The sequence below is a fragment of the Vigna unguiculata genome, chromosome 5 (assembly GCF_037176805.1).
Source record: "Vigna unguiculata cultivar grain cowpea cultivar isolate G323 ecotype 2 chromosome 5, ASM3717680v1, whole genome shotgun sequence".
NCBI classification, from domain to species: Eukaryota; Viridiplantae; Streptophyta; class Magnoliopsida; order Fabales; family Fabaceae; genus Vigna; species Vigna unguiculata.
Window position 1 is genome coordinate 20,291,526 of NC_140796.1, and position 19,016 is coordinate 20,310,541.

General features: G+C 41.1%; 1 protein-coding gene and 1 pseudogene across 1 annotated transcript; one reads left to right on the top strand and one right to left on the bottom strand.

The window, feature by feature from the left end:
- Positions 1–3,902: 3,902 nt before the first annotated feature.
- LOC146886207 (uncharacterized) lies at positions 3,903–12,380 on the bottom strand (annotated as a pseudogene).
- Positions 12,381–15,124: 2,744 nt separating this feature from the next.
- Positions 15,125–15,529, top strand: LOC146886208 (uncharacterized). Its single transcript, XM_085673337.1, has one exon. It carries the CDS (start codon positions 15,125–15,127, stop codon positions 15,527–15,529), a length of 405 nt encoding a protein of 134 aa, XP_085529463.1.
- The last annotated feature ends 3,487 nt before the right edge of the window (positions 15,530–19,016 follow it).

Sequence of the window (19,016 nt, forward strand, 5' to 3'; positions counted from 1 at the left end):
CGGATTGGGACAGATGGTATTCTGAGGTTCAGAGATCGAGTCTGTGTGCCTGGAGATTGGAGGTTGAGGAAGCAGATTCTAGAGGAGGGCCATAAAAGCCGTCTTAGCATACATCCAGGTATGACTAAGATGTATCACGACTTGAAACAGTCCTTCTGGTGGAACGGGATGAAGACTGACATTGCTGACTTCGTGGCATCATGTTTGGTATGCCAGAAGGCCAAGATTGAACACCAGCGACCAGGGGGTACACTGGAGTCATTGGATATTCCTCAATGGAAATGAGACAGTGTAGCTATGGATTTCGTCACTCACTTGCCGAAGTCCGTGAAGGGGCACGACTCAATCTGGGTAATAGTGGACAGGTTGACAAAGTGTGCTCATTTCCTTGCTATTAATCAGAAGTGGTCAATGGACAGATTGGCGAAGTTGTATGTGAGAGAAGTGGTCAGATTGCATGGTGTGCCGGCAAGCATAGTGTCAGATAGAGACCCGAGATTCACATCTCGTTTCTGGCAGTCATTACAGGCAGCGTTGGGGACTCAGTTGAGGATGAGTTCTGCCTACCATCCTCAAACTGATGGTCAGTCGGAGCGTACCATTCAGTCTTTGGAGGATCTGTTGAGGGCTTGCGTATTAGACCATATGGGTAGTTGGAGTGAGATGCTTCCCTTAGTGGAGTTCACATACAACAACAGTTATCACACCAGCATCGGTATGGCTCCGTATGAGGCATTGTATGGGCGGCGGTGTAGGACGCCACTGTGTTGGAACCAGGATGGGGAATCCTTGGTGTTGGGTCCTGAGTTTTTACAGCAAACCTCTGAGAAGGTTAGGGCAATCCAGGAGAGAATGAGGGCTACACAGAGCAGACAAAAGTCCTATGCAGACAAGAGGAGGCGACCTCTAGAGTTCGAGGCTAGGGATCATGTATTCCTCAGAGTGACACCAACGGCTGGTATTGGGAGGGCCATCAAATCGAGGAAGTTAACCCCGAGGTTTGTTGGGCCTTATCAGATTCTGAGGAGAATTGGGGTTGCAGCTTATGAGATAGCCCTACCACCACACTTGACGAATCTGCATAACGTGTTCCATGTCTCCCAGCTGAGGAAATATGTTGCAGATCCGTCACACGTACTGGAGTCCGATGATATTCAGATTCGGGAGGATTTGATGGTGAGCACTGGGCCAGTGCGAATTCTGGACTCACAGGTGAAACAGCTGCGGGGGAAGGAGATTAAAACTGTGAAGGTGTTGTGGGATGAGACTACCCAAGAGATGACCTGGGAGATGGAGGATCGCATGAAGCAATCCTATCCGTACTTATTCCCTGGTAAGTTTTATTTTCGAGGACGAAAATCTTAAAAAGGGGGGTGTAATGTAAGATCCGGGAAAATTAAATAGTTATTTAATTAATTATTTAGTTAGGACGGATAATGAGAATATTTAAAGCAATAAATGCGAGGAGCTATGACGTGGAAAAGTACTAGCTCAAGTGGTTGAGAGTACTTTATTGTGTGTGAGGACTTGGGTTCGAGTCCTATGTGTGCCACTTGGATGTTATTTAAATTATGTGTTTTTGTGTGATTATATATTGAACTCGTATGGATCATGTTAAACTCTTAAAATTGTAGGATTTAGCATGAAACATGTGTTGGTTGAGTGGTTTGGCCTTGGTTAGGTATGTGCATGAGTGCGGGTTCAAACCTTGTTGAGAACTAACTTACTTTTCTTTTTGCCAAATTTTCTTGTGCATGAATGTGGAAGGGTTAGAAACCTAGCAGCCAAGAGGGAGGCAACTTAAGGGCTGGGAAACAGAGGGTTAATTAAGCAAACTGGTTAATCTTTGTATCATTTTTAATTAAAAATTCGTATAAACCACTAAATGAGCAATTAAGGGAGAGAGATAGTGGGAGCAAAGGTTAAAAGAGAGGAAATAGCATTTAGGGTTCGTGGTACACATAAGCAGAGCTTTTTCTGAGAATTGGGATTGATAAAGTAAGGTATTGGGGCTGAAAAACGCAAAGGTTGAAGTGGAAAGCAAGGGCTAGGGAGGTTTGGTGAGAGGATAAGCACATCTACTCGAATTTAGCAAGGAATTCAGGTTAGGGGAGTTGTCTGTTGTGTTTTATTTCGTGTTTGATTAGTATGTGTTGTTGTGTAAGAATGCATGAGTTTCCCTTTCACTTTGACGCTGTTTCGCGTAAAATTCTGGGAATCTGCCTAGAAACTGCCTGGCGGGCATGAAGGTGCCGCCAGGCGGCACATCAGTTTGACCTAATTGTGTTGTTTCTGCTATGAACTGCCTGGCGGTGGGATTGAGCCGCCAGGCGATGTACGCTGTATTGACACTGTTTGATTGCACTGTGTGTATGTTGTTTTGTGTTGATTGTAATTAATGGCTATAGTTGCGAGGTCGTAAAAGACCCTGATGTTTCTGGTATTGGCACGCGTTAAATTGACATTGGTGTAGGAATCGTGGGATAAAAGAGGGAATTCGTTGATTATTGAAATGGGGTATGTAATGCGATGTTTTGAAACCTAATGGAATGGGATGAGTGATATGAAGGAGAGCGTGTGCAATAAAATTATGTGAAATTGATGATTATTGTTAGAGGCAAAAGCGGAAATCAGATTCTGGAATTTTGGGTGTTGAGCGCGTGTGCAGAAAATCTGGGTATGATACCCATGAACTGATGCACCGCCTGGCGGTGGACGATTGGCCGCCAGGCGACAGTGTCCTATCAGGGTGGTGTGAGAAATCTGGAGTGTGTTGGGGGGGAAGTAAAACATGAGAGGAGTATAAAGGAAATGTAGTGTAGATTGATGATCAAATAAAGGAAAATGTGAGCAAGGGTGGGGAATAGGAAATGTTAGGTATTGGAATGTTGGTCAAGGATGAATGGAAGATGGAAGAAAGCAAAAGAGGGAAGGAGTATATGGTTTGGGTATGAGAGAAGTAAGGAACTGGGAGTTGACAAGAGCATGCAGTATATTTAGGGGTGTGATGACAGAATATTTGAAATGATAGCAGCCCCTAGGATGGATGGAGTGGTTATTCTATGTCTGCGATTTTGTGAGATGAAAGAGAACTTAAGGGAGTGGATTGATAGAGGTAAAAGCACATGTATTTGTTTACATATGATATTTGTAGGCTTGCTTATGTGAGGGTTGAGATTGGGGTTCTTATGCGATCTATGGAAGGGATTTAAAACAGTAAACTGGATTAACTGGAGTGTCATAAACCAGAAAATGTTGTTCTGGTATGGTGCCTGGCGGTACGCTGATAACCGCCAGGCGATGGACTTAACAGGGGAGTGCGCTGCACTGAGTGGCGCCTGGCGGCAAGGTGTGCTCCGCCAGGCGGTGACGAGAAAACAGTGGGGTTGGGAGGTTCGTAGAGGCAGGACCACGAGCGGGCAGGTTCGTGTGAGCATCAGATTCCCGAGTCCAAGGCTAACCAGTTATATGAATTGAAGACTGTTAAGTCTTGGGGTTAGGGTCTTGGCCAAGATTTATAGATAATGATTAAGATGGGTATATGATCTATCCTGTGATTACATGCTTATTATTTTATTTTCTCAGCTCACCCTTTCTGTTTGTGTGTGGCGATGATCGTGTAATTCGTTACACGGGAGCAGATGTTGATACAGGTGGTGCTGAGGATGCTCAGATGGCGGAGTGAGGGCTAGCATGGGAGTAGTGCTAGGATTCTTACTAGATTGTAATTTATGTTTTAAATGAAATTTTTGGGAACTTGTAACATTTTATGAATTGGTTATGAGTTTTGGCGCGCTAACTTAATGAAATAAAATTTTCCCGCGTTGGGATTTTTATCGAGTTGGCTATTAATGCAAATGTTTATTTTAATATTTATTTTTAAGTAATATTTCCTAGGGATGTTACAATTGCTTTACTTGAACAATTCCATACTTATTATCTACTTTGGTTCCTATATTAGGAGTATTATCAAACCATTCACATTGAAAGAGAATTAAATTCATGATTGGCAAGCCATTATACTCCAGTTGAATAATATTAGACAATATCCCATAAAAATCCGATTCTAATTGACCGTCGCTTCCCCGTACATAAACACCATAGTTGGAGGAATTCATTCCTTCCCTCCAAAGAACAGTGTGAAATTTGTATCCATTGATAACATATATAGGCCATGATTCAACTTTTTTCTTAAGACCCCATGCCAAATTAACCAATAATGGTTCTTGAATATTATTTTCTGGATTGAGAACCTAAATATATAAAAGATTATACATTATACTATGTCAATCTAAATAGAAAATTTGTATAACTGGCAAGTATAGGATGAAATGTATGTAAATACCTACATATTGTTTGAACCATGTAGCAAAATAGGATGAAATGTCCTGACCAATTTTAGCTTCAGAAGTTGTAGGATTAATCTCTCGTAAATATTCAACATAAATACTGCAAAGAAGAAATCAAATTACTCAAACCCCACAAATTAACATAATTAACATGGGTGTGAACATCATCTTACTCAATGTATGGTTGAACCTCTTCACAATTTTGAAGAACATACAATTGGGCAGCATCAAAGTCTTTTTGGTTTAGATAATATGTCAAGCATTTTCCAATTTCTCTTCCTGGATAATTGAAAATTGAAATTGGAGGAGTACATGAAAAACTTTCACCTACTTCAAGGTTACGAGGGATCCTAGTCCTTCTTGTTTCAACATGATGAAGATAATAAAATGAGGCAAATGTAGATGTTTCCTCCACCAAGTAAGCTTCACAAATAAAGCCCTTCACCCTAGCTTTGTTTTTTACTTTCTTTATTAGAGAGTGTAAGAACCTAATAAAGAATATAAACTGCATTGCTTAAAAAATGAAGGCAAAAGCAACAAATGTTGTAAAAAGTGATTAGTAATTTTATACTTCTCAAATGGATACATCCAATGATATTGGACTGGACCACCAACTTTTGCCTCATAAGGAAGATGAATTGGAAGATGTTCCATGAAATCAAAGAAGCTTGGTGGAAATATTTGTTCCATTTTACACAATAACACAAGTATATTTTCTTCCAGAATTCTTAGGTGTTCAACATTTAGTGTTGTGGAAGTTAATTCTCTAAAGAAAAGACTTAGCTCAACAACAACTTTCCAAATTGGTTTTGGTAATGAGTCAAATGCAATTGGAAGCAATCGTTGTATGAAAACATGACAGTCGTGACTTTTCATCCCATGTAACTTTCCTTGACTAAGGTCAACACATCTACCTAAATTGGAAGCATATCCATCTGGAAGAGTATGTTCTTTAACCCATTTACAAATAGATACTCTTTGAGATTTGGTGAATCCATTTGCTGCCTTTGGTTTGATAAGTTTTCCACGACCAATGTCTTTCAATTCTAGCTCTTTTCGATTGCATATTTCTGCTACATCCAATCGAGCCTTGTTTGTATCCTTAGTTTTTCCTTTGATATCCATCACAGTGTCAAACACATTCATGAACACATTTCTTTTTGTGTGCATAACATCAATATTATAACATAAAAGTTGAGTTTTCCAATATGACAACCTCCAGAATATACTTTGTTTCTTCCAATTATGTTTTATACCATATTCAGAAATATTCTCTTCTTGTAATTTAATGCATAGTGGTAATCGAGCAAAAGTATTCCAAATATCAAGGCTGGACAAACGCAGAGGAGTGCGAAATTCTCAACAAACTTCTTCTTGAATGCCTTTTTATCCTTTCTAAATGGATGATCAAGTGAAAGGAATAGACGATGACAATCAAAATAGGAGATCTTGTGGCTATGATTAAGAGGGAATGTCTTTGTTCTTTCCATACATATAGGGCAAATGAGTCTACCCGAAGTCATCCAACCTGAAAACGTACCATAAGTTGGAAAGTCATTAATTGTCCACATCAAAGCAGCTTTCATTGTGAAATTTTGCCTCAATGACACATTATAAGTTAATATCCCTTCAATCTAGTTGTTGCAAAAACAAATCAATCTTATGCTTTGGATTTGAAGGGCTTGGAATTAAGATAGTCAATAACATAAATTCTATTTTCATGCACATTGAAGGTGGAAGATTGTATGGAGTTAGTATAACCGGCCAACAAGAATAACTTTTTCCATATTCACCAAAAGGATTAAACCCATCTGCACATAAACCTAATCTGACATTTCTTAGGTCCTAACTACACTCTAGGTGCATTCTATCAAAATGTTTCCAAGCTTCCTCATCATATGGATGACACAAAATAGACGGTCCCTTTGATTCTCATTATGCCATCTCATGTGAGGTGCAGTGGCCATTGAAGAATATAGCCTTTTTAGTCTTGGGATAATAGGAAAATACCACATTTTTTTAACAACAATCTTTTTTCAATTCATTTCCTAGTTATTGTCTTATATCGATCCATTCCACAGATAGAGCAATTAGTTAGACTTTTATGAGAATTTTCCTTATAATACAACATGCATCCTTTTGGGCAACAATATCAATTTTTGTACAACCGAAACCTAATTTTTCGACTGACTTCTTAGCTTCAAAAAAATTATTAATCATTCGATGATCTTTTGGCATAGTCTCCCCCATAAGTTGGACCATTCTATTGAAACATCCTTCAGATATATTGTAATCAGATTTCAAGCTTAAAGCTTCTAAACATGCCAACAATTCTGAGTGATTGTCACATCCTTCCCACAAGGTGCTTGTGCAGCACCAAGCATGTCAAAGAACTTTTGAGTTTCAAGATCAGGGTCTTCGTTCATGTACTCTGATCCAATTACACCATCTTGTTGCATACAATAGGCATTTGAGGGTCCAACATGATCCATGATCATTTGATGGAAATGATCTAATTCATCTCGTTGCTCACAAGTTCGATAATTGGTACTTTGAACATCCACTTGGGCGAATTATGGCAATTCTTCACCATGAATTGTCCACCAATAATAATTAGGCATGAATCCCTCTTCATAAAGATCCAACCCGACTTGATCCACATACTTGAAAACTTTACATCTACATTTAACACAAGGACACCTTAACATTTCACCTTGTTCTAAAAACTTTTCTTGACCAATAACATATGGTAGGAACTCATACACTCCTTCTCTAAATTCATCTGTCAAATGTTTGTGGTGGTTATGGTGGAGGTGGAGGTTGTGGTGGTGGTGATGACAGTGATAATGGTGATGGTGGTAATGGTGGTGGTGGTGGTGGTAGTGGTGGTGGTGGTGGTGATAGTGGTGGTGATGGTTGTGGTGGTAATGGTGGTGGTGTTGATGTTGGTGGTGGTAATGGTGGTGGTGGATGTGGTGTTTGTGGTGGTTATGATGGACGTGGAGGTTGTGATGGTGGTGATGGCAGTGGTGGTGGTGGTGGTGGTGGTAATGATAGTAGTGGTGATGGTGGTGGTGGTGCTGATGTTGGTGGTGGTAGTAGTTCTAATGGTAGTGGAGTATTTTTTAAAGTAGGATATTATTTTTCTTTTAAGTGTCGGCAAAATGTAAAAATACATAATTTAATTAATTATAATTTATATTAAATAAATAATATTTTAGTTATCAAAAATATTAAGTGACCACTTACTATATTAAATATATTTTATAATATAATACCTTATTTGGTTCCAAGCCTTCTGCTACTCTCACCACTCGAGTCAGTACGCTCTACGTGAGACTAACTAACTCTTTAGAGTGTCAGGATGCAATCCTTACCTTGAATCCTTACTAAATTATATAGATGGGGCACCACCATGAACTCCCACTAACAGGGCCATGGAATTACATCCCGACCAACTGAGGCACCACCATGAGGTCTCACCTAGAGGGTCATGGAATTACGCCCTAACCAAATGAGGCACCTCCACGAAACTATCATGGAATTACACCCTAAACATACCAACATCATGTCTCATCCATTAATATAGAATCATATCTCATACCAACACCATGCCACTTTCATTACCAACCATCTCATTTGTTTTACATGCCAAGATCATACCAACACATCAATAAAATTCATAACCTTAGATTTTTCATGTATATTCACATGCCTCACACTTTAAATAGAGCAAACCAACCAATCAAACAATCAAAGACAACCATGTGAGGAAAATAGTGTGGCCTGCAACAGATCTCGCTCAAGCCAAAAGCCCTCTCTAAGGCGAGAGGAGTGCTCTCGGTCAAGCTACAGACTCTCGCTTAGGCGAGATCATGATAGAGGTCCTGGGAGGCTTTGCGAACGCTCGCTTAGGTGAGGCTATCTCGCCTGAGTGAGGCCACCCCTCGCCCAAAGGTGAGGTTGTGGGCTAAAAGTGTAGTGACATGTTAAAGCTCTCACGCATTCTCGCTTAGGCGAGCCCCTCTCGCTTGAGCGAGATGTCACCTCGCTCAAACGAGAGCTCTACACTTGAGTGAGAGCTCGAGTACGAACCTAGCCTGTTTCTACAAGTCTCGCCTAGGCGAGACAGACTCGCTTGGGCGAGAGTATCATATCTCGCCACTATTCTCCATCCAACAGCCACATTTTCATACCCAAACAGCAATACAAGGCATTCCACATTTCAACAATAGTACACAAGCCATAAATCGTGAAATAGCGGCAAAGCAAGCAAAAATCGAAGTAAATAAGCAAGCCCTAGCTTCCCTTAAAACGAGGTCACCCAAACAAAATCTTAGTTGGAATCACGAAGAGTTGACTGAATGGAAGAGTACAAGTTGAAAACGACTTACATGGAGCAAGAGGACGGGATTAAGCTAACTTGACGAGAACCAGGGGCTAAACCCTAGCAGAGCCTTCTGTAAGGAAAATAGAGTGTTTGAGCAAGATGATGTTTGCAAGTGAGTGCAGAATGGGGGACCCTAGCTGCTTTAGGGGCCTTGGCACCCTATGGGCCAGCCTTTAGGCTCATCTTCTTAGGATAAGCCCTTAAAATAAGGCAGGAAAATAAACAAGCCTTACAGTTTTAGCGACCGAAAATATTCGGTGGCTAATTACCATATTAAATATATTTTATAAAATAATATTTCTTTCGGTCGTTAAATCGGTGACTAAAACATTACATATTAAATATTGTTTTAGCGACCAAATATATTTGGTGGCTAATTAGCATATTAATTATATTTTACAAAAATAAAATGTATTTTGGTCGCTAGATCGGTGGCTAAAACATTGCATATTAAATAATGTTTGGAGGCCAAAAATATTCAGTAACTAATTACCATATTAAATATATTTTGCAAAATAAGATTTATTTTGGTTACTAAATCGATAACTAAAACATAATATTTAGAGACTAAAAGTTTTCGGTGTCTATTTCAGTTGCTATAGTAATAAATATTACTGTACAAGTATCCAATCGCTAGATCAGTGGCTATTTCAAACACAATTTGCGACTAAATTATTTCGGTGGTTAATATCGGTGCTAAATTACATTTTTCTAGTAGTGTCATTTTGCTAATGAAGTGTAAGTAATCAAACACTTGGAAGCCATTCAAACAGGAATTATTTTGGTATATTTTGTAGTGGAATATAGTACTCCAGAGAAATACAATGGTTGTTGTAGTATACAGATTATGAGTCAACGGTTGAAAGAGTTTGAAAACATTGAAGTAAAAGATAAAGCTTATCAATTTCTATACTAAAATGCTCATCAATTTTTTAAATAAGAACCATGCAATTTCTCATATTTAAAAATCTCCAATGTGAAGAGTGGCTATCAGGAAAAAATCAAGTAAAAAAGTTACTTAAAACTAAAATTTAAGAATGGTTTCAACGGGATAAATGTCAAAGTAAAATGGATAATATATTTAGTTATCTTTCATATAATAAATAAAATCGCAGATCAAACACAGTAAAAATAGCTTATGTTTCCGCTAGTATTTACAAGCTTTGTTTACTCCCTTCACATTCATTCTTAAGTGTATGCTTTATCATAACTCATTAAAAAAAATTAAATTAACGTCTTCCTCCTATTTTCTACACTTTACACTCTTGAGTATAATATTCTTAACTTTGAGAAAATATAATATTCTTTTATATACCAAACTAATTTCTTTCATAACTCCTTTTAGAAAAAAAAATTAAAAAATAAAATTAATCAAAAAATTCTTTCCCAACAGACACATTCCCCCTATTCAATTATCACCAACAGCAATGAAGATTGATATACAAGTCTATCTGATACCTTAAAAGGAAAGAGGGAAAAGTGTAATAAATATAAATACATCACTCAGAACTATAATATCAATGACTCATACAAGGCCTAAGCAAAAAATAGTTTTATTCTTGACCCAAAAATATTACCGTACACTTTTTAATCCATGTTTTTAACTTTTTAACTGCATATCAACTTTTTAACTTGTATATTGTTGATTACTTCATTCTCCAGATTTAGTGAATGTACTAGTAGGAATGTCATTCTATATCTTGTTAAGCAACACTTCATATGAATAAAAGCAGTAAAATGGTGCTTAAAGTAGATGCATACCACCAGTAACTTTCGAGGAGATACTCTACACAGCTTCAAAAACATAACTTTCGAGCAGAACGGTCTTGACCTTACCAGAAAGTGTATACACTCATTCACTCTTAAATTCTCAAGGTCTAGTGTTTACACTTTGCACTAGTTATAAAATTGCACTTCCTATAGGCGTGTAAATCCTCTAACATCCACCAATTTGCCTTGAACATTCTTAGAATCAATAGGTCTTGAAATTAAACTTGTAACGTGGTCTGGCTAAGGGTGGGATAAAAATGGTCGCAGAGTTTTGAGTTTAAGAACAGTGAAACAGTGGTGATCTAGGTATGTGCGTGCCTCAAGTCTATTTTGACCTTTTAACATCACACCATCATCACTAGCTTTACTCGTTTCCTTTTCCAGATTTTCACTTTTTCTTAACATGTATTCTTTTTATGATTCTTTTCTCTTTTTCATAATTTCCAGCACGTGTTTCTTTTTCTTTTGCTTTTGTTTGCTGTTACAGCTTTTACACATCATATTTCCACTTTAAAACACCTTAGCACCTCCACATTTGAGTCACACACACTTTCTCACTTTAGCTTACTGTTTTCACAAGTATCCACAAGTTCTTCTAGAGTGCAGTAATACAAGTGAATCACACATGAATCAACATTAAAGCTCAAACCTCTCGAGCTGTAAAATGTGTCAAACTAGAGCACAATGTGTCTAGCATTTTCACTGTAACAACCGAGAAAATTGAATAATTAAATGAATAATTATTTAATATAAATGTGGATAATGAATATTTATGACATTTAATGCGAAAAGATATGATAAGGAATATTACTAGTTTAAGTGGTTAAGAGTACTTGGTCTTGTTAAGAGGACTTGGGTTTGAGTCCTGAGAATGCTAATAGTATGCTTGATAATGGTTCATGAGATTATATTCCTAGATGTGTATGAATTACTATAGAACATGAATTGGATGAATTGGTGATGCATTGGCTTAACAATTGCATGGTTGTGTGTTCGAACATTGGTTAATGCAAAATAGGTTCATTTTTGCCAAAATTCTTCTTGACATGAAGGAGAAGGGACAAAAAGCCCTAGTCGTCACATAGGAGTAGCTGGAAGGGTTGAGCAAACTACCAATTAATGGAAATTAATGGCCATTAACGTCCCTTTAAGCCACATTTTCGTTTATTTTTTATTTAATTAAATTAATAGCAGAAAAGTGGAAAAGGAATGGTTAGTGGAGAAGGAAAGGGATCAATTTTCATGTGGCAATAGGAAAGCAATCTTGGGATTTTCAATTGAAGCATGGATTACCAGGTAAGTGGAGCTGCTCTGGTTTTGTTCATTTTATTAGATATTATAGACATTCATAATTGGATTGGGCCTAAAATTTAGATTTGATTTTGTACTTGAATAAATTGTATGAGATAATTCTTTATATATATCTTTAAATCTTTCGAGAATCCATATCTTTGAATTATTCTTTAACTATTTTGACTTGTAATATGAGTAACCAACTTTGTTGATAATCTTTCACGAATAAATATTCCAATTATTATGTTGATAATCTTCCAAAATCTCTGGATCATACTTTATTTGAAAAATATAATCCACACATGTCAAATCCTCAATTTATAGACTTTCATCATTGAACAAGGCCTAAAATTTAGATTTGATTTGGTACTTGAATAAATTGTATGATATAATTCTTGATATATATCTTTGAATCTTTGGAGAATCCATATCTTTGACTTATTCTTCAATTATTCTGACTTGTAATTTGAGTAACCAACTTTGTGGATATCTAATATTGTTGATAATCTCTGACTAATCAATATTCAACTTTTATTGTTGTTAATCTTCCCAAATCTCATATTTTCCTTTACTTCCATAAAATAATCAACACATCTTAGACCCTCAATTTATAGACTTTCATAATTAGAGTGGGCTTAAGTTTAGATTTGATTTGGTACTTGAATAAATTATAAAACATAATTCTTGATGTATATCTTTTAATCTATGGAGAATCCATATCTTTGAATTATCCTTCAATTATTCTGACATGTACTTTGAGTAAACAACTTTGTTGGCATCTAATATTCTTCATAATCTTAGACTAATAAATATTCTGCTTATTCTATTGATAATATTCCCAAATCTTTGAGATTTTCCTTTATTTGCATAACATAATCAACATGTACCACTCCTAGCCAACTCAACCAAATAATAATAATAAACCATCACCACATCTAATTCAGGTAGCTGGCCTAGGCTGACCTAAGCCTAACCGACCTAAACCGATAACCCAAGCCGCTATAAAGGAACAGCCAGCCTAAGACGACATGCGAACAATAGCGGCATAAGCCGCTAAATAGGTAATCGGTCTACAACGACCACTCTAAGAAACTTGACGAAATCAAAACACTCCTAAAAATCAGTAAGCCCACAATAATCAGGACTAAGGGCCTAGGCTAGGGTCCAGGCCCACCTATGGCCCAAACCAGGGCCAGCCCGTGGAATGGTTAAACACAATTAATAATCTATAAATATGCTTCGACCCTACAAATTAAAGGTACGCATTCATTACTTCCCTAATCATTTGATTTGACTTTTTGAGAGATTTCGCTGACTTGAGCTTCGGAGTCCCTTCTGCAGGTAACCCCTCCCAGGTCCAAGCAGACATATGTCAACCGGGAAGAGGCCTACTAAGGAGATGACAGACTATGGGTAAGGTGTTACTTGTGCCTAACTTATCTTGTTTGTTCTCTACAAGAACAATCGGCACCCACCGTGGGGCACGAGATAGTACTTTACTACCCGCCTTCTCTGAAAATGGTTTCTACCCGCAGCAGAGCAGAAGTTAACAAGCAGGTTGAAGCTGGACCCTCAAGACCCGCTAACATCACCCCAGATCTGGCCGCCATCCTAGACGGTCAAGCCAAAATGCAACAGGAGCTGGCTGACTTGAAGAAGCGCAGCGCTGATGAGATGGAAACACTGCGACAGGAAAATTCTCGCCTAAGGCAAAAGATCGAAGTCGATCCCACTCAAAAGGGAAAGGCCAAGGAAACATCTGAAGCTGCAGGGTCCTTGGCTTTCCAGCCTACTGAAGAGGAAAGCGAGTACAATCCTACCCCGCACACCTTCACCACCACCCAACAAACTCCCATCCTCTCAGCCCACCTTACTCACTTCCACTCCACCCTCCCCGCCACTCATATTGCGGCTCCCACTCTCGCCACCACTCTCCCCACCACTCATGTCCCCTACAACATGCCCACCACCCTACATACCACTCATGTCCCACCCTACAACCTTCACAACCTCCCTACTACCCACATCCCTCCTCACAACTTCACCTCCACTTTTCCCACTCTCGTCCACCATCCCAAACCTCCTCACCCGCTTCCATCCCACCAACCCAGACGTCGTCACCCTTTCACCGACTTCATCCCCAACACCCCCTCCCCACCCAGTGGGAACCCTTCACACTAGAACGCTACACAGGTGAAACCGACCCCGACGAACGCCTCAAAGTCTACATAACACACGTAGCCCTCTACACTTCTCATGACGGAGTCTTTTGAAAAGCTTTCCCTACCACCCTCAAAGGCCCCGCCCTAGAATGGTTCACCACCCTCCCACCATACTCTATCGACAGCTTCGACACCCTCTCACACATGTTCACCACTCACTTCGCTCGCAGCCGCCCACATCAAACTACTACAATATCACTCCTCGGCGTCAGGCAAGAACAAGGAGAGACGCTCCGGGCATTTATCGATCGCTTCAGCAAGGCTGCCCTTCGCACCTCACACCTCAATCAAGAGATGATACTCCAGTGCATGGCCCTCACCCTCCAACCCGGCCCCTTCGCCAATAATGTTTACCTCCACCCACCTGCCTCTATGCATGAGTTGAAGCTGCGGGCCGTCGATTACGTCCGTATGGAGGAAATGCAAACCTTCCATACAAAATTTTGCAATGATTACGCACCCTCTACCGCTAACCCCACCCCACAACCCCCCCGTCCTGATCCGAGACCACGAGAACCCAGACAACCCCGCTTCACCAGATATGCTCCCCTAAATGTACCCAGATCCCGCCTCTTTGAGGAGGCTTTACAGGCCGACCTCATCCCACCACCACACAAGACGACCACTCCCCCCAACGCAGACATGACTAAATACTGTCGTTATCACCACAACCATGGCCATACTACAGAGAACTGTAAAGCACTCCAGGATAAAATTGAAGAACTAGTGTGTGTTGGCCACTTTCACGCTTTGTCCGCAAAGACGATCACTCTTCTCGATCCCATCATCCTCCTCGTCCTGACCACCGACGCCCTCCCCGTGACTCTCGCCACGATAAACGCCCACACTAACCTACAAAGCATGACCCCCAACTGGCTTGCACCGAGGTCACCCTTACCGACCCTCCCCTACGCGGCACTATCAATACCATCTTCGGTGGTTTCGCTAGTGGAGGCTCTACCACTTCCGCCAGAAAGCGACACCTCTGCCATATCTAATCCATCAACCATATTAACCATTCCCATCACAAACGTCACATGCCTCCCATAACCTTCACGGACGACGACTTCCACGACCTCGATCACCAACAAGACGACCCTATGGTCAGCACTGTCGAAATAGAAAATTATGCAGTCAAAAAATTCCTCGTCGACCAAGGCAGCTCCATTGACATCCTTTATTGGGTAACATACCAGAAACTTCAACTCCCAGACACCGCTATGGTCCCATATGATGAACCAATTTATGGCTTTTCTAGGGAAAGAGTTTCAACCCACGGCTACATTGACCTCCATATCGTCTTCCGTGACGGAGCCCAAACAAAGACCATTCCTATCCGCTTCGTCATCGTCGATGCGCCTACATCCTATAATGTCCTCCTAGGTCGCCCTTCACTCAACACCCTTGGCGCTGTTGTCTCCACACCACACCTCGCCATGAAATTTCCCTCCCCATCAGGTGACATCCTCACCATCCATGGCGATCAACGTCTTGCACGCGAATGATACATGGCCAGCCTACACCCACAGCTCTCCATCCTGCAAACTAATCACATAGAGCGACCATCCGGCTCTGGGATCGTTTTGTCTAGCGATGATCTAGACCCTAGAGTGGGCCGAGATGTCCGCCTTGAACCTGTTGAAGAAATCACCCCCTTAGAGCTCCCTAATGACCGCACCATCAAGCTCGGTACTGGGCTCGAATCCGAACAACGTGAAATCATAACACCCACCATTTTCGACAACTCGGACGTCTTCACTTGGTTAGCTGCTGACTTACCTGGAGTTGACCCTCAAGTGGCATCCCATAAGTTATCTATTTACAAGGAGGCCCGATATGTCTCCCAGATAAAACGTAAACTTGGCGAGGAGCGACGCCTAGCGGCCAAGGCCGAGGCCGATAAATTACTAAGCGCGGGGTTTATTGAAGAAGCCCACTATACCACTTGGCTCTCTAACGTAGTCCTGGTCAAGAAAGCCAATGGCAAGTGGCGAATGTGTGTTGATTACACCAATCTCAACAAAGCCTGTCCGAGAGATGCCTACCCATTACCCAATATTGATCGACTTGTCGACGGTGCCGCCTAACAAGGTCCTCAATTTCCTTGACGCATATTCCGGTTACAACCAAATTCCCATGGCCGCATCTGATATGAACAAAACCACTTTCATCACGGACGACGCCAATTACTTCTACAAGGTCATGCCGTTGGTCTTAAAAACGCAGGAACAACCTACCTACGACTGATGGATAAAGTCTTCAACCACTTAATGTGTAAATGTGTCGAAGTGTATGTTGACGACATGGTTGTCAAATCCCCCAGCCATCACCAGCACGCTCAGGACTTATCGGCAATTTTCTCTACATTGAGGCAATACAATCTCTGCCTCAACCTCGATAAATGCATTTTTGGTGTCGACCGTGGCAAGTTCCTTGGATTCATGCTGACCTAGCGCGGCATAGAGGCTAACCCTGAAAAGTGCAATGCGATCATTGAGATGTGAAGCCCAACTAGCATCAAAGAAGTACAACGCCTCATAGGCCGCCTCACGGCCATGTCCAGTTTCCTTCCCAAATTAGCTGAACAAACCCAACCCATCATACAACTACTCAAAAAATCTACCAAGTTCATGTGGAATGACGATTGTGAACAAATTTTCCAAAAGCTGAAAACCACCCTCACCTCACCAGCTATCCTCCACAAACCGGATACTCATCAACCTCTACTGGTCTATATCACAGCTACGGATCAAATCGTCAACGCCGCGCTGGTTCAAGATGTAGGCGGCACGCAACATCCTATTTACTTCGTTAGTAGAACCCTGCAAGACCCCGAAACCAGATACCAGATGATGGAAAAGTTGGCCCTATCCTTGGTACACGCAGCCTGCCGCCTACGCTCATACTTCCAAAATCATAACATACACAAGGCATTCATAGTAGCACAAAAGTAAGTACTGTACGGATTATTACAAACTTAGAATAATTAAGCAAATTGGAAATATTAAAATAACGTTTCTAAGTTGTCTCCTGCTCGACATCCTTCGCCACCACTCCATCACCATCAATATCGGCATTCTCCGCCCCCTTTTCCCCATCCCCCTCGGGACTAGATTTAGCCTCGTCCACAAGTACCCCATCAAGCACGTCCTTATATACATCAAACCTTGCGTCGTTAACATCAACATTCTCATAAAAAAAGGCCGCTTGCCGCACACCCTTCTGAAAACCGTTGATATGTTCTTGTATAATGCAGCTCTTTAGATCCTCCATTTCCACCTCCAACTCGTCATGTTTCTCCTTTATCTCATCATAGTCGGCCTCAAGATCTGCAATCCGGCCCTTCAACTTTTCTTCAGAATCAAGGCAACGCACCTTCCATATAGCCAGCCTCTTCCTTTCCTCTTCCCATTCCTCCTTTTCCTTCTTCCAGCCTTCTCTTTCCTCTGCATACTTGTCCACCTTCTCTTGAAGTTCATCAACCTTCGTCCGACTCCCATCCTTCAGCTGCCTCTGATACAAAGATCCCACACGCCGACTCAATATCAATGTCTTGCTGCTGAATTCAACCATAGCCTTCACCAAGGCGTTCGGCTCCATATTATCAATTGAATCTATCAGCAATTCTGGCATGTTGATCTCGATGTCCTTCCGCAAGGTAGTCTTTGGAAGCTCAATCAATCTAGCTTCCGGCCCCTTCACTCCACTTGATGAACCCGGCCCCATCAAGACGGCCTACACCATCTTCACGTCTTTTCCTTTGCTAGGTCTTGCCGGCAACTCTGCCTTTCTTTCGGTTCCTCCATGCACATGCACGTCTACCAACGAGTTCTGCAGGTTGGGAACCTCAATGCTCCCAGCGGCTTTAGCCTTTGTTGCTTCTCCTTTCGCAAGGTTTGGAAAAGCGTCAAGTTCTTCTTGCCCATTTGTGCCATATGTCCTGCAACACACAACACACAAACCATCAGAATGCTCGAACATAAAATAATGCTCAAAATTATAGAAAGATACCTTCAATATCTATAACCGGGAGAACCGAATTATACACCCTAACTAAGCCCTTAGTGGGCATCTTATCGCTAAACTACATCAAGGTATCCATCACCTTCTTCTCGACCACCGACAAATCCTCCCTCGAAATCACTTTATACCTCCAAGGGTTGCCGGTCCAGAAAAACGAAAACTTAGTATTACCATCAGCTGTATAAAAATGTGACCGGCCAGCTTGCTTCACCACCACCTTGTAGAACCCATCTTTGAAGTGCTTAAATGACTGGGTGAAAGCATATAGTCTGTTGAAACCAGGCCGACTTATGAGTGACAGCCACGTTGTTGGACTTTTCGGCCTCGTAACAAAAAAGTACAAAAATGCTCACGGAGATGGCTCCAAATATAATGCCATGCACAGCAACCGGAACGCTTGAAAGTATGCCCAACTATTCGGATGCATCTGACTAGGAGCGACATTCAACAACCGGAACACTCCCATGGTGAACTCATCAAATGGCAGCCAGATGTGTAGTTGTGAGAAATGACACATGTACATATAAAAAAACTCTTTGGCAGCTCCTTCTCGACCATGGCAAACACATTCCACAGCAGTTACCCTCTATGGCACCACTATGTCCCTCCGAGCACCTTTCTCAAAAAGTGGCATGCAGTTCAACCACGATTTCAGTAACCGCGACCACCGAAACAACGACTGTTGTGTTCGCACGTCTGCCGCTACCCATTCGTACCTGGCCTTTGCCGGCCAACTACTTTCCGCCAACTCCTCGGGTGGGTCTTCCCTAACCTCAACTACCCTCTCCATTGGGATCCTCCCTACATTTCCTATTTCCTCCCTATCACTATTATCGGCTCGACTACTCCCGCTACCTCCAGACCTCTCACTACTCGAACTCGACAACGAAACCCTATCACTACTACTAGACATACCTGATTCTTTTTAGGATGACGAAGTAAGTAAGGAAGATATCGCACAACTCTAAC

What these genes read in the sequence shown, in the direction of transcription:
- LOC146886208 (XM_085673337.1), top strand. Translation starts at nt 15,125, where the DNA reads ATGGTCAGCACTGTCGAAATAGAAAATTATGCAGTCAAAAAATTCCTC.